At 44.7% G+C, this 16,661-nt stretch overlaps 1 protein-coding gene across 1 annotated transcript in view; it reads right to left on the reverse strand.

The window, feature by feature from the left end:
• SEPTIN7 (septin 7) overlaps window positions 1–16,212 on the reverse strand; it is a 203,186-nt gene extending 186,974 nt beyond the window's left edge. Inside the window, exon 1 of the mRNA XM_063123435.1 lies at window positions 16,204–16,212. Coding sequence (XP_062979505.1) covers window positions 16,204–16,212 — 9 coding nt within the window. The remainder of the gene's footprint in view (window positions 1–16,203) is intronic.
• Between the last annotated feature and the right edge of the window lie 449 nt (window positions 16,213–16,661).

Consider the following 16,661-nt stretch of genomic DNA (forward strand, 5'->3'; position numbering starts at 1 on the left):
TACACTACTGCTTTATAACAGCCAATGTGGGCCAATGACCCATTCCATATACCATTTTCAAACTTCTTTCAAAATGATATATCCTGCTTGGTGTAGATCTGGCCACATCAGGTGAGGTGAGGTGGCTTGCCTCAGGTGACAAATTTTGCAGCACTATTAAAAGACGGCAAATTGTTACTTGATGATAATGTTGCCTTAAGGCTTAGTTACTGGCAGTGAGAGCTTTACGCTGAAATATAGGTTGGTATTTTTCATATTTTGACCCTGCCCCTTTGGCCTTCAGCTCCCAAGAGCTTCACCAAAATGGAGTGTGGCCCTCAGGCTGAAAAAAGCTGTGTCACTATGCTTTGTAGTATTCCTTGATGGGGTTGTAATTGTGTGTGTGGATTACAGCACACTGAATGCTTCCAATAGCTCATTTGAGAATCTTTCTTTGCTGACAGCATTGATGTGTCCTGCTGAAAGTTTTAAAAACAACACCCACAGTGAATTAGCACGTGTACTTCTGGGCTTCACCCCAGCATCATCCATGTAAAACAAATAAACTACTGCCTGGGTTTGCCTTTATGAGCTGGTCTGTTGGCTCCATTCAAGGTATGAAAACATACACTTATACATGATGATTCAGCAGACCGCTTAGCCATGTCTATAACTTTGCAGAGTATGAAGAACACCACTGTTGCTGCTGCTGTGTTCTCCCTCACCCACCCTGTTGTGTTTCCTGGTTCTTTGGCACAGTTGATATGAGCTAATTACATAGGAAGAGAGGGGCATCAAGGCAGAAGTTCGTGCTGTTTCCCGGGGCTCTTTAAAGGTTTAAATTGAAGGAGCCCCTCTGCCCACCCACCCCAGCATGTGTGCAAAGGAGGGATGAGGAAATCTTGTTGTCCTAGGTTAACTTGTGCTATATTGTTTCCTCACAGCTCCCAGGAAAGCCAGAAGTTGCATAGAGCATCATCAGAGGGGGTAGGTGTGGGGATTAGGCATGGGCTCCGCTCCGATTAGAAGCGTAGAAGCAGTAGCGAATTGGCCTGCTCCGCCTTGCCCAGAGGCGGAGTAGAAGCGGACCGCGGACCCCTAGAAGCAAGGCGAAGAGAAGCGCCCATTTTTGGAGCGCTTCTCTTTCCGCGGAGCGCTCCGATCGCCATCTTGAAAACCTTTCGCCCATAGGATTGCATTGCGGAAAATAATCGCGGATAACTGGGTTGTTTTTGAAGCTATCGTTCTGAAAATTCTTGTGCTCAGAGAGTCATGGATGCTCTCTTAAAGCCTGATTGTGTTTGATCTTCCTTTTGCTTTTCTGAAAGCTTTTTTTTGAAAGCATACACACACTTCTTGTCCCATTTCCCTACATTTATTAGTAATATTCTTAAACATATTCTTATATTCTTATACATATTCTTAGTAGTATATTAGTATATTCTTATACATATTATTAGTAGTATTAATATTTTATTCTTCTTATACATATTAGTAGTAGTGTTTGGTTGGTTCGTTTCCCCCCCCCCCTCTTAAAGCCTGATTGTGTTTCCTTCTATCTATATACCAAAAAATACCAAAAAAAAATTATTCTCTTTTTCTTCTCTGTGTAACTTGGACTGTGAGTGTGCTGTGTGTGCACTGCTTTTGTGAAGTGCAACAGCCACAGATTGAGCATTTTGGGGAAAGCATACACACACTTCTTGTCCCATTTCCCTACATTTATTAGTAATATTCTTAAACATATTTTTATATTCTTATACATATTCTTAGTAGTATATTAGTATATTCTTATACATATTATTAGTAGTATTAATATTTTATTAGTCATCATGAGAAAAGGGAGCAGGCATGCTGAAAGCAGCAAGGCTCAGGCTGGCACCAGCAGTAAGCAGCAGGCTGCCTCTCCTGCTGTGAAAATCAAACGGGCAACTCCTTGGCTGGCTGCTCTGCAACAGAAGCAGGACAAGCAGCAGGCAGAGCCACTCTCTTCTGCAACTTGTGCCCGGCATTCTCTTTTTGAGGGTGGGAATGGGAAAAGTGCCCCTTTACAAGAGGCAGGTGGCATTAGAGGATCCCCAACTCCTTCATTATCCTTTGAGCCCACGAGCCCGCTGATGGACCTAGACGAGGTCCTCAGCACAGTGGAGGGGGAGGAGGAGGAGGCGGTGGTCCTCCAGGATGTGGGGGCTGAGGAGGAGCAGCAGCAGGCCGAGGCTCTCTCCCCAGTCTCATCCCACCCCTCTTCTGCTGCCACCCCTGTTTCTGTGGCAACACCAGAGAGCTCAGGCGGGCAATTGGTGGTGTCACCACGGAAGCGAAAGACAAGCATAGTGTGGGACCACTTTGAGTTGGGAGCGGATCCCCGCTTTGCTGTCTGTCGCCACTGCAAACTCACCCTAAGCAGGGGTTCATCTACAGGGCATTATGGAACCAGCAGCATGAAGATGCATCTTCAGAGGCAGCACCAGGCGATCTTGCTGGGGAAAGAGGCGGGCAAGGCGACTGGTTCCAGGGGAAAGCCGAAGGCGGCTGCGGCTGCTGCTGCTGCTGCTGCTGCTGCTGCTGGCACTGCCACTCTAAGCTCTCCATCTCCCATCCCCACAAGGGTTAGGCAGGCAACCCTGCCGGAAATGGGGTGGGGGAAGTATGGACCCACAAGACGGCGTTTTCCAACGCCCACCCAGGGTGCTACTGTGGTGGGGCATCTGCCGGGACTGACTCCTCCCCAATACTAGATCTATGACATGTCACTCTGCCTGCCCCTCTGCTAGCCTGGTTTGCGTTTGCAATGCGTGACTAACTGCAGTGCTGGCTTAGAAACCAGCCATCCTTGCCTCACTTCCTTGTGCCCCCAGAAATGCCCGCAGCCTGCCTGCCTGCCTGCCTGCCTGCCTCCCCCGGGGTGCTGCTGTGGTGGGGCATCTGCCAGGACTGACTCCTCGCCTGCTCTGCCTGCCTCTCTGCCCGCCTGGTGCCTGGGAGATGGGCTTTGCGGTTCGTGCCCAGCACCCTCCGGCACGCTTGCTCCCAGTCGTCCTCCTCTATGCCCCTCAATGCGTAACTGCTGGCTTAGAAAGAAACAACCAGCCATCTTTGCCTCACTTGCTCCTTGCGCCCGCTTACGGGTTGGTTTGCTATGCGTTAGTGCTCAAGCCATCCTTGCAGCACTACAATGCATGCTGCCTGCCTGCCTGCCTTCCCTCCCTTCTCCCCTTCCCGCCTCGCAGGGATGGTGTATGTGTCTTGCTTTGACTCAGGGGAGAAGTCCTTCCTGTGCTCACTTAGACTTTATCAAGTTCAAAAATCCATTTTTCAAGTGTGCAAGAAGATTTAGGGTTATCTCATGGCATGTTGGGATTTCCTTTCAACTGGCCCCATTGAGCTGTCTGCATTGCAACTTTAAAATCCCTGACATACTGGAGTGTCCGGTTTTCAAAACTTCCCCTAACATCAGGGGATGATGGGATTGGCTTGAAACTTGGCATCCATGGGGACACATGGGTAAGCTGTCATGGGACCAAAGGATAGGTTTCTGACATGCAAATTGACGTATTTGTAGAATGGGACAATTTGGGGTGAGTTAAGCCGTGCCAAAAATCAGGGGATGATGGGACTGCCTTGAGTCTGGGTGTCCATGTGGACACATGGATAAGCTGTCATGGTGGTGAGTTTGAGGTTTCTAACTTGCAAATTGACGGAGCTATCCCAAGGGGTCTGAATGGGGTGCCCGATTTTCAAAAATTCCCCAAAAATCAGGGGATGATGGGATTGCCTTGAAACTTGGCGTCCATGTGTATACGTCCATGAGGTGTCATGGTGCCAAACGTGAGGTTTCTAACTTGAACAGAAAAAAAGTTGTATACTTTTTTAGCTTTCAATGCAACCCTATGGGGGGGGGGGAAAAACGGAGCTCTGATCTGGATCTGGAGCTCCGAGCGGAGCGGAGCGGAGCGGAGCGGAAATGGGCGGAGCGGGGGCGGGGCGAAGCGGCCCGATCCAAAAATCGCGGATCTGGAAGTGAAGCGGAGCAGGGGGTCCGTGCACACCCCTAGTGAGGATTGTGTTTCCCTACCATCACTTTGCCTCCTGCTGCTGTCCTACAATAGGGATGAACATCTTTCTCTTTCTTCATATGGGGAAGAAAGAGGAAGCAAGCAATGACCACGTGGCCCATTTAGTGGGCGTTTTTATCACGTTGCTTCTCCTGCACACAGCAGGAAATGGTGGCAAGTTCAGTTACAGCAACAAACAAACAAACCTGGATTTTCCAGGTCTTTTTTGTGATGGAAAAATGAGCAGGAGGAGCGGGAAAGGTGCGGGAGGTGGACTGTGTCATGAAAAGTATCCATGAAAATCCGTGAGTGGTCAGTAACAAGCGTGCTATAAAATGCTCATCTGATGTAAGATTGTGCTTTAAGTCTGCAACTCTAGGCACACTTACTCGGTAATAAGCCCCATTGTAAACCCTCAGCACACTTTTTTGGGAGTAAGCCCCATGGAACTTAAAGGGGTGCCATTGGTGGGGTGGAGGGTCAAAGCTCTCTCCCTTTGTTGCAGGGAGGCATTTTACCCTCTTCTTCCCCAATTGCAGACATGGAAAGTTGTTCCTCAGCAAGTTCATAGCGCAATGTCAGCTTTACACACTGATTTAATGTCATTACGGTTTATTTCATCTTAATGGGGAGGAACTGTGGGAGACATCCTGGCTGTTGCCAATGGCATCAAAAGGAACTTCCTGAGCGGCTGGTCACAAGTGTGCATTATTTTGCCTGTCTGAAGAAGCCCTATATGTGCTTCAGAACACATATGCCATCCCTGCTCCTGCTCAGAAATACCTGGTTCTCACTCATACCCTACTGCATCTCTCATATTAAAAACAAAACCCAAAGCACCCCTCCCTTCCCATGAAAAGAAAGCATTCAAGCGTGAAGGGCTTTTTAGTCCTGGAAATAGGTGATCCTTTGGAGATAATGCCCACACTGTCGCAACTTTGTAATTGCTTCCCTGGATTCTCACAGCACTAAATTTGTACAACTAAAGGAAAATGCTTTCACACCGTTCATTCCATTGTCATGGAGAGTCTTCTTGTGTGAGTAGCTCTGTGCAGTGGGTATATATATTAGTCCCATATTTCCCCCTCTTTTTGCCTTTGGGAAATGGCCTAATTTAAAACATTGTTAATGTAAGTTAGTATAGGTATCATCCTTTGGAGTTTAGCTGCACCACCACTCTGGTCTGACGGCATTTCAATGAGTGGGGTGGGGTGGTTACATCTTGCCTCAAGTTCACATGCATAGACACGAACCCTATGCAACCCTATACCCATTTACCTGAAAGTAAATCTTATGGAAGTCAAGGAGACTTACTTCTGAGTAGACATGCATACAATTGCATTGTATGACTGCAATCTTCTACTCACTTACCTGGGAATGAGTTTCCTTGAACTCAAGGAGACTTACCTCTGCGTAGACATGTATAGGACTACAGTGAAGCTGCATTTGGAGGTCTGCTGAACTACATACATATTAAGGTTGATATATTGCAGGTCAGTTATGATTCTCTAGTACAGTCTTCCCCAATCTGGTACCCCCCAGAAGTTTTGGACTACAATTCCCAGCACTCCTCACTATTCACCATGCTAGCTGGGGCTGATGGGAATTGAAGCTCAAAACATCTGGAGGGTACCAGGTTGGGGAAGGCTGCTCTAACAAATCCTTTAGCTCAAGAAGAGTCTCTCTCTTGGCTTTTAAACTGGTAGAGGACGGGTTATTGCAGGACAAATGAAAATGAATACAGAATATAATTGGGCACGGGGGCTCCGGCAGCGATCCTTGCTATAAGAGATGGTGTGTTACCAATGTGTCCCTGTTTTTATCTGTGAAATTTTTGAGAGGATGCTTCCATCAAGGTTTTTATCGTGCCATCAACCTGCAGCATTCGTGGAATTTTGCAGGGGGCGGGATTCTGTGGGAGTCCAGATAATATTGTCTTCTACTCATAATCCTCCTGTGTTTTCCCACTGTTTGTTCTGTCTTTTTTCTTACTGCAGAAAATCCATTAAAGAGAAAAAGATGGGATAGCTGCACAATGCTTTCTAATTGGTAGCGCTAGGAGACTTCCACTTGGAAGCACCCAGGGTATGTGCATGTGGAAACATGGATGGTATACTAAGAGTTAGACACAGTTTGTATGAGCAGGCGCATTACTCAAAGATTATATATATATATATATATATATATATATATATATATATATATATATTAATGAAGCTTTTCAACAGACTTACACATAGCAGCCTCTCGTTATCCACAGAACTAACCACCATTGCGTTACAGCAGTAGGAGTAGCCAACACTGGTGTGTGTGTGTGTGAAGAGTGTCACAAGACCAGCTCCAAAGATGAGTGCTTTTCCAGTGTACATATGCACCTCCAGTAACATTATAGAATCATGCCTCTAATCTACTGGGGCAGGAGGTAGGGCTGGAGCGTAGGCAGCACTTTGATGCCTCAGAGGCAGGAATGAAGTTTGGGCTATACCAGGCCAACAGGCCTTTCTGCTCCTGGACAGGAATCCCACAAATGTGCCACCTATGGACCAATCCTGCAGGTTGGTCACCCGTGCATTGCAGGCTTCAAATAGGTCTGTGATTTCAAGTCAGAAACCGACTGCCTCCCCCTCATTAGGGAACTTCAAATTTTTACCTCTTAATGTTCCAGTAATCCACTGATGATAAATTAAAAGTGAAAGGGAGAGGGAGCAGTTTTAAACCCACGTATTCCTTTGCCATCTTGCTGGTCAGGCTGCAATTACTGAAAGTCGGGTGATTGGCTTCGCCCTGTGCTGAAAGATTGCTTCCTTCAAACCTGTGCTCTAATTTCCTGTCTTGGAATTGTCTCTTCCACATGGTTACCCCCAATGTGCAGAGCATGCAGCCATATGATGTGCTTAGGCCACTGGATAGTCTCAGTGTTTGTAATCACATGGCGGGGGCTTAAGCCCCCGTGTTTTGGACCGGGCAGATTTTAACATGGCTTGGCAGCCAGAGCCAGAGCCTCACCGCAGGCAAGGGATCCCTGGAGAATGTAAAAATTAGCTGAAGCTCTGGCAGAAAAGGATTATCTTATACAGAAAGGCAACAAGTGGTTCTAATTAGTAAAGGTTTTGAGCGTGGGGTGGGGTGTTCTTTGACCAGGGTGTATTAGGCACTTTAAAGAAAAAATGATACGGAAAACTTCCTCACATGCAGCAAGTCTTACAGCGGATCAGAAAGCAAAGCTTGCAAACTAATTTTAGCACAATGATGTAAAGGAGAAACTTACTGAGCTACACACATTAGCTACTCTTCTGCACCCATGGGGGAAACATTCTGTGCTCACAAACAGCTATTTGAGGCCATATTTGCACTGATCAACAGAAGGGCTTTCCCTCTCACAAAAAAAGTGTTTAATACTGAGGGATCTTTTCAGCGCATCTGAGAAAAGGTAGTTTGGTGAGGTGCTGAGAAGTCTCCATTAGTGATTCCATGCTGCCTTATAACAGGGACCCTGGGAAGAGGAAATGGTTATTACACCAGTTTAATCCTATAGTGTAGACATGCCCTCTCTCAGTAGCTTTTGGATGTGTTGAAGCAGCCTTCCTTATTCTGGTGTCCTCCGATTGTGTTTGGACTACAAATTCCAACATCGCCATCAGCATGATCAGCACGTTTGGAGGGCACCAGATTGGGGAAGTGTTAGGGTTAAAGTAACAGTGGGAGCAGGATGGGAAACTATCGTGTGCTTTTTGTCTCCGCATGTCTCCATATAATTCAAAATGGAATTGTTGCACCAGTCTCTGCAGCAGGGGTGGGCAACTTTGGGCCTTCCAGATGTTGTCAGACTGCAGCGCTCATCAGCCCTACCCAGCTTATTAATGGTGAGGGAAGATGGGAGTTGCAGTCCAACAACATCTGGAGAGCCATAAGTTGCCCGTCCATATCCTACAGGAAGAAACAAAAGTACTGTGTATCAGGAGCTGTGAAAGGACTCCATTTTAGATGAGTGTGGACTTGTACAAGCATGTGTCAGAGCAAAGCATCATGTAAATTACTTTCTTCCCTTTCCCTCCATGTTAGTGAGTTAGGTTTATCCAATTTTACACAATGTTTGATAAAGATTACAGTGTCATGGAAATCTTTACATGGACAAGAGTCTGGACATAACTCAGGTAGCACTCGCTCACCAATTGCTTAATTGCAGCAACACAGAAAACACTGTGTTGCAACGGAGCTCTCTAATACCACTGCCCCAAGGTCTAACACTTTTAAAGATTTCTACAGTTTCCATATGTAATTAGAGTACGCCTTATTGCGGAGGTCAATTGTCCAATCACAAAGCTTACAGTGTTTTAAGCATGACATAACCTGTTACCTGACTACATGGGAAGTAGCTGACTTATACATTCTGTATCTTCCTTTGGCTTCCATCCTCCACATGTCTCAGCCTTAAGAAATAGCTGACCACACATTTCCCTTTGCACCATATTCTTGGCCATGAGAGACAGCAACTCTGCACATTCTACGTTCCCCTTTTGCCATAGCAACGCAAGGTGAAAAGCAAGGTAAACTTCTTCTTTTTTTTAGGAAATCAACCTTTTTATTGATAAAAGTGAATTTCCACTACAATTGTTTCACCCGTTTCTTCTGAAGAGCAAATAATAACAATCAGTTTGTAAAAATGGAACCAAAGTGGGTGATTTAAGGGATATTCATCCATTAATGGGAAGCGTGTATTTTTGCCTACTTATACACCAGATGCTTGATACTGACTCCCCCCCCCCCCCCCCGTTGTGCCCCTCTATGCGATAATTAAAGCTAGGACAGATTCTTGAGGACTCTTCTCTAGACCAGCTATTTCTGGCTCCCTCCCCTCTTTTTCTTTGGGATGTATCTAGAGCAGCCTTTCCCAACCTGTTACCTACCAGATATTTTGGATTTCAACTCCCATCAACCCCACACAGTATGGGCAATGCTGGGAGTTAAAGTCCAAAAGATCTGGAGGGCATCAGGTGGGGGAAAGCTGATTACTTTGATAAACATTTTCGTTCCGTGCTGAATCAAATAGAAAGGCTGCAAAACATGCTCATGCTGTACATACACTCACATGGAGAGAAGCCAGGATGAAAGGCAGCAAAGGCTATGCAATCCATGCCACTGCCTCCAAGGTCGCCACATCTATCTCTGTTGAGGGCGAAGCTTTACATCAGCCTTTCCCAGTCTGATGCCTTCCAGATGTTTTAGACTACAACTCCCAGTATCCCTGACCATTAGCCATGATGGCTGGGGCTGTTTGGAGTTGAAATCCTGTCATCCTGCCTGTCTGGCATTTGGTTAACTAGAGCTGGCGGAAACCCCTTACTGCCTATTTTGCAACTCCCCTTCTTTCACTGGGTTACATCCGCATGGTCCTAAATTGGTGATGTCATTGGAGCAGCATTCCCACCTTAATATCTTTCCCATCATCTTATTCCTTCTCTGTCTCCACTAAAAGATGTCCTGCTTTGCAGAGAATCCATGGAACTGGAAAGAAGAAACAAAGCATTTTGCACATTAAAAAGCTAAATAAGTTGGAAAGATTGCCAGATAAATTTGCTATAATTTGCTGTGAGTTTTAATAGACCAAGCTCTTCGGAAGAAATGGAACAATGTTGTAGGACTCCTTCCTTATTACCTGATTTTTTTAAAAATTGGTTGATTACTACATTGATACAGAATTAATATTTCAAACCCTCATGCTGCCTTTCCTTTTTCCTCTAGAGAAGGACCACTCGGGAAGCTCTGAAGAAGTTAACTCTACCCCCTTGCTCCCCACAAGCCTTCTGCTGTGTCTATTTGTTTGCAGAGAGCTTGTATTAATACTCCATGCTGACTGAGACTAAGCAAACTAATAGACTCTTTCAGCACCTCCAGCGCACCGCCTGCTGTGGTAATCATTCAACGGCCATGGCTCGCTGCAAACAGCAGCACTAAACTCGCCTTTCAATTACTGGTTTATTATCCTAAGATGTCTTGAGAGGTGAGTGGTGATAACCACATGCCAATACTGCGAGGGACTCTGTGTGAAGTTCCTCGCGGGACACTGCCAACACAAACAGGGGGCCAAGCAGGTCTCTTATGCTGGTGACTGACAACATCTCACACAGGCTTAAAACAACCATCCCTGAAAAGGAAAATACAGTTGATTCCAAGAACCAAATTCTTTAGAAATTGCCATTGAGGTCTTCGGTCAGTCTTGGAGTTTTCATCCCCGTGGCGAGATTTTAAGGTCAAGGGGAAAGTGTGATAACTTAAAAGGAAGCTGTTAGATTGGATTGTGCTAGGACAACACATGTCTTGGAGGGATTTCACTTAGGCGCTTTTGACAGAGGAACAGCCAGGTTGGATGTAGGACTTTTCAATTTCATGCATATCAAAAATAGCAACATGATCCAAATGCAGTGTTGCCACTTTCCACATGCTGTCTACATTGATCCATGCTTTTTTTTTTAATTAAATTTTATTAAATTTAAACATACATCAATACAGTAATAAAACACACACACACATTTTTTTTTACAAATTAAAATCATAATACATAGAATTGAATAACCTTATAACATTTCTAATTTAATATTTTGACATCATCCCATAACATAAAGTGCACCCCCCCCCACCCCGGGATCTATTCTTGTTTCCAAAATCTCATTGTTTCTTCTGGAGGTGGTTTTCCACTCCCCTTAGATAATGCATATTCCAGGAACTGATTCCAAATTCCCTCAAAATCATTCATATTTGTTATCCCTCCTCTTACTTTTATATTACATGTCAATTATCATTTATAGCAGTATCCCAAATCTCTTTATACCAATCTTCGACATGATAATCTCCTTGTACCTTCCGGTTCCTAGATATGATCAATCTTGCTGCCATCAGCAAATTCGTTATCAGTTCTTTTGTTTCTTTGTTACACTTTAATTCTCCATATAATGATAGCAATGCCACCATAGGTGTCTCTTCAATTTCCATTCCAACAATGTCTTTGATCTCTTTAAACACCATTTTCCACAATTTTTGAACAAATTCACATTCCCACCACATATGTAAATACGTTCCTTTTTTTTTGACATCCCCTCCAGCAATTTGCTGAATACAGCTTGTTCATTACTGATCCATGCTTTAAATCCCCTCATGCTTAGATTACCATAATCCACCATATGTGGGGCTGCCCTTGAAAAGTGTCCAGAAACTACAGCTAGTGCAAAAAGTGGTGACCAGACTGTTATCTGGAATAAGTTTTACAGACCATAGAACACCAGTCTGAAAAGTTTGCACTGACTTCCAAATTGTTTCCAAGCCCAATTCAAAGTGCTGGCTCTTACCTATAACACCTAGGGCTTGCAAGGACACCTTGCCAGCACTTAAAAAAAAATATTAGCAAGGTTTCTGGCACCATCAGCCACCCCTGACTACCCTGTTCCTCTGAACTTAGATACAATACTAACAGCAAATTGTGGGGAAATGAATTTTCTCAGCAACAGTATATTGTTCCCTGATGTAATGCAGAGTCTTTTTGGGGTAGCTTGATTTTAAAGGGAAATTAAGATCCATTAGGTTTACAAAACACCTGACCCTATTGGAGATGGAAACAGCTAGAACAGGTTTGTTGATACAGATCAACATGATTGTCTGAAGTATTGGACTCTCCTTGGGGGTGTGGTTACAGGGACTCCCCACACACACTTAACCGGGTGGGTTAGAATTAAAATCCACCCCCACCAAAGTCAAAATAATCCATAGTGACCCACACAAGGCAAAATAACATTCATCAACATAATAAATCCACACAGACTTGCACACACTCAAGTCAAAAATTAAAATAACAATAAAAATACAAATTCCATCCACATACTCAACCAAGGCAATAATAATAACAATAATAATAATAATAATAATAATAATAATAATAATAATAATATTCACACATGCACCAAAGCAAAAACCAACCAAACACCCATACACACTCAATCAGGGCTAAAAATAAAATATAAATCCACACACACCAACATACTCACCCATGGCAAAAAATAACAGTTTTAAAACACACCCAAGGCAGTCCCCCTCCCTACACACACTCACCCAGCTAAGGCCCGGGCAGCAAATTAAGCCCCACGTGCAGCTGTTGGAAGAAGGGGCTGTGTTGGCCCTTTGACTTCCCAGCATCTGTAGGCCTGGCCGGGAGGGAGGAAGCCCAGGCCAAGCCAAGCCAGCGCTGGCTGTGCTGCAACTGTAGGCCCAGCCGGGAGGGTAGGAGCAAGCCTGCCGCCGCCGCCACCACATACCTTCTTCGCCCCGATGGCCGATGCTGGTCCACGCTGCTGGTCATTCTTGCAGCCACCTCCTCCGATGCCACTGCCACGAACGATGATGCACCCCTGCTGCCTCTGCGATGGCTGGGCTGGACTGATTTTGTTGTGAAAGTGTGCCCTCTCTTCCCAGTTGCAGTCTCAAATTTGGCAAGACTTCTGGGATGTGGAAATCTCGCTGGAAGTCTCACAAAAGTTGAGACTTTCTGAGTAAGCAAGCCAGCTTGAAACCAGGCTTGGCTGTAGTCATGGCTGGGGTGGCCATATCCCCAGTAAATTCCCCCCCCCCCCCTGCCCGGGTTGCTCCAGACTAGTGTTGTTTTGGAGGTCTCTAGGATTTTCCAGGTGGTCTGGTCACCCTACGTCAGTCAGGGGCCTGGCATTAGTATGTGGGGGCTTTCCCAGCTGGGGAAATCCCATGTGCACCAAAGCCAGCTGGAGAAGCACTCAACTGGGGTGGAGTGAAGGTGGCTCAGTCCCCTTTGCCCCTCTGTCAGAAGGCAACAGATGATCACTGAGCCAGTTGGGCTTCACTCTTCCCCACACTCCCTGCATGGAGAACACAAAGGAGGAGAGAAGCAGTCCTCATCGGAGAAAAGCCTCCTCTAGAAGCACTTTAATTATGGCTAAAATCAAGATCCAGCCCTTTAGCTTCACTCCTTTGTCAAAGTTTTCCTCCACTCGTAACTAGCTAGTCATGGGATTTGAATATTCCTCAAACGGAGTTCAGCCTATTTCAAATCACAGACATCTTTCAGCGGAAAGGAGTTTTCTGTCACTCTCCCTGAGGCAACTTCAGTCAGCAAGAGATAAGGCATGTAATGAAAGTAATAAAATTAGTTAATTTGCAATGCTTCTTTAGCTAAAAGGGGCTTTTTCCCCTGCCTCTATCTGGAGCATGGTATATTCTGAATATATATTCTGAATAACTTTCATGTTTGATCCTATAAATTCCTTCTATATTGCTGAAAGACCTGGATGAAGAAATGCAGCAGGATCAAAACATTAGGTGTTGAATAACCAAGCTGCTTTCTGAGTAACTTCAATCAATGGACAATGGTTTTTTATTATAAATGGGAAAACACACTTTATTTTCCCCACTCCTGAAATATTTCCTCTGAGTGTATACAAACTACCAGCCCTTGGAGAGAGTTTCTACTGTATCTCTGCATGAGACACTGATCTGGGCATGCCTCCTAGCAGTGCAGATAAGTAATTTTAGACTCCCAATTTATTGGTCTTATGGATGGAGTGTCATCTTTAGATTGTAATGTGTATTACTTCACTTACTTCAAACAGTGTTATGGGGTGGAGAGTCTTTAGATGGTAAAATGTGGGAAGTCAGTCTTATTGTATTCTGGGGTCCTCCTACTCATTCTGCTGAGTGGGGCCCTGGACTTCTACCCCTAAATCCTGCCCAGTTTCCTGGTTGGAAGGATTTATGCACAGACACAAGAGGCAGCCTGGGGAACTCTGCTACATTATGAATGATTGAATAATCCATTCATACACAGTGGCAGAGATGTGGCAGAATTCCATGCTTTTAGTAGTGGCTAGTCGGAAGGAAGCAAGATATACAGCAAATCATGTGGCCTCCTCTCTGTAGGAGGGAACTTTAATTAAAGGCTCTTAAGTTTACTTACCTATCATGGCAATGACACACAAGGACCAGATCTACACCAAGCAGGATATGACACTTTGAAAATGGTTTGAAAACTGTATATGGAGTGTGTCCTGGGCCCCAACAGTTGCCACTACTATTATAAACTGTTTTAAAGCACAACACTCATTTGGGAAGCCCTAGGGTGACCATATGAAAAGGAGGACAGGACTCCCGTATCTTTAACCATTGTTTAGAAAAGGGAATTTCAGCAAGTGTCATTTGTATACATGCAACACCTGGTGAAATTCCCTCTTCATCACAACAGTTAAAGCTGCGGGAGCCCTTCTGCAGCTTTAACTGTTGTGATAAAGAAGGAATTTCACCAGGTGCTGCATGTATACAAATGACACCTGCTGAAATTCCCTTTTCTATGCAACTGCTAAAAGATACAAGAGCTCTGTCCTTCTTTTCATATGGTCACCCTTGGAAGCCCAGATCCTGTGCTGCCTGAAGGGCACTTCAAAAGTGAATGCAATTTTAAGCTGCAGAAACAGCATATACTGTACATATTACGTCACAAAAAGTATTTGTTTCACTCTATTCTGTGCTGGTCTGGGTGACACATTTTAAGAAGAATGCAGACAAATTAGAGCATGTCCAGAGGAGAGCAGATGGTTGTGGTATGGAAAACAAGTCCTGTGAAAAAAGGTTGAGGGAAGTGAGTATGTTTAGCACAGAGAAAAGAAGATTAAGGAGAGAGATGATACCTGCCTTTAAGTATCTGAAGAATTGCCATGCAGAAGCTGAAGCAGATGACCTACAAGGTCCCTTCCAACTCTAAAATTCTCTGTTTGGCATAAAGGGTTGTTGCCATATTTAGAGTAGACTCATATAAATCAATGAGAAGTCTGTCAATGAGAAGTTTGTCATGACTAACCGAGTCTATTGCTATAGTTGTGGATTCTGCAGACCCATTCCCTGGATGTTGGGGTGTGTGTGTGCATCTTATAATGCTGTGATGCACAACACCTCATTATAGTTGCAGCAATATTAGCACTACTAGCAGTAGCAAGCCCCACCTCCACCCCTGGTCCTGTGTATAACCAAAGCTGTTGAACAGATGGAGCTCAGCTGCTTTGCAAATTTGAGATTTTTCTTGTTAAAATGAAAACCAACAAAGCCCTAATATATTCTGAATGTCCCTAAGTGAGTACAAAAATATGTACTGAAATCATTCTTTTTTTCTTTTCTTTTTAGAACCACAATGTATAGCTCATTCTGTATGTCAAAAGATTAGGAGTAATATAAGAACCAGTAAATCAGATCAAAACATATGTTTTAGATGGTAGAATGAAAGGCTATGCCAGACTCACTTCTTCCTTCCAAACTTTACTAGATCTTGCAAGCAGGGGGCGATCTACACTACTGCTTTAAAGCGCTTTATAACAGTTTTGACAACTGTTGGGACCCAGGACACACTGCATATACAGGTTTCAAAATGTTTTCAAAGTGCTTTAAAGCGCTTTAAAAGCAGTAGTGTAGATCCCCCTCAGGTCTGCGTATTTAGAGCGTAGCCAATTATTTGAGCCAAGCCCATTGAGAAGAGATTCTTTTCAATATAATTGGGGTTTGACTGATAAGTGGCAAAGAGCTAACTGGTGTGTGTGTGTGTTTCCACAACAAATAGAACACTGGAAGCCCCATCACATCTAGGTCAAAACACACGGCTCCCGTCGCTTTTCTGTCGTTCTGACGTCACTTCCTGAGAACAGGAAGTAATTAGCCCCATTCAGTCCGTTAGGAAAAAGCAGCAACCGGACCTTTTCTGGGTTTTTTTGTGGCCCAACAAAGGCTAGAAGGGGCAGAAGGTGCGCGAGAGGCAGGTAACCTCATGTGAGCAATCCGTGAGTGCTCAGTAACAACCGTGCAGTAAAACGCTCGTCGGATGGAGCTTTGAGTGTCAAGACTTCCAAATTACTAGAAGAACATGATGCCAACACTGACATTTCCTCTTGTGCCTTTGGAACTTTACCTTCTGATCGCAGCAAACACACCATGACTCCAGCACTGCTGAGCAAGCCATGACACAGAAGGGGATGTGCAAGTTCCAAGCAAGCCCCTGACTGGTAGAGGGAGAAATTTGTAGTTCCCGGCAGTTGCCTCCAGCTTGGTGTATTTAATTCTCAGTGTTGGGTAGCGCCATGGTGTGTATTGAGAATAACAAACCCAGGCTCACTTTAGCTACCATGGGTAAAAACTGATAATTAGAACTCCCACTTGCACACACATACACAAATGTAGCAGTCACCAAAAATAGTAACCACGTGTAGTGCTCTGCCCTCACTCTCCATAACATGTTAGGGTGGTGGAATGGACTGAATTCACATCCTGCTGGCACTATCCTTCCTTGAAAATTTTTCAGTTGGATTTCCAGCTGGGGATAGGACCAAGGTGACTAATAATCTTCACCCAGAACAGCTGTCCCCAACCTGGTACCCTCCATATATGTTGGACTACAACTCCCAGCATCCCCCAGCTCTTAAAACACTCAGCACCTCTCAGCCCTTACAAATCCCAGCTTCCCCCGGCCAGTCATAGTGTCTGAGGAATGCTGGGAGTTGCACTCTTAACACATCTGGAAAACACCAGGTTGGGCAAGATTGAGACAGCATGAATTAAAGCAGGCCACATCTGGCT

The sequence above is a fragment of the Elgaria multicarinata genome, chromosome 1 (genome assembly GCF_023053635.1).
Source record: "Elgaria multicarinata webbii isolate HBS135686 ecotype San Diego chromosome 1, rElgMul1.1.pri, whole genome shotgun sequence".
Lineage (NCBI taxonomy): Eukaryota > Metazoa > Chordata > Lepidosauria > Squamata > Anguidae > Elgaria > Elgaria multicarinata.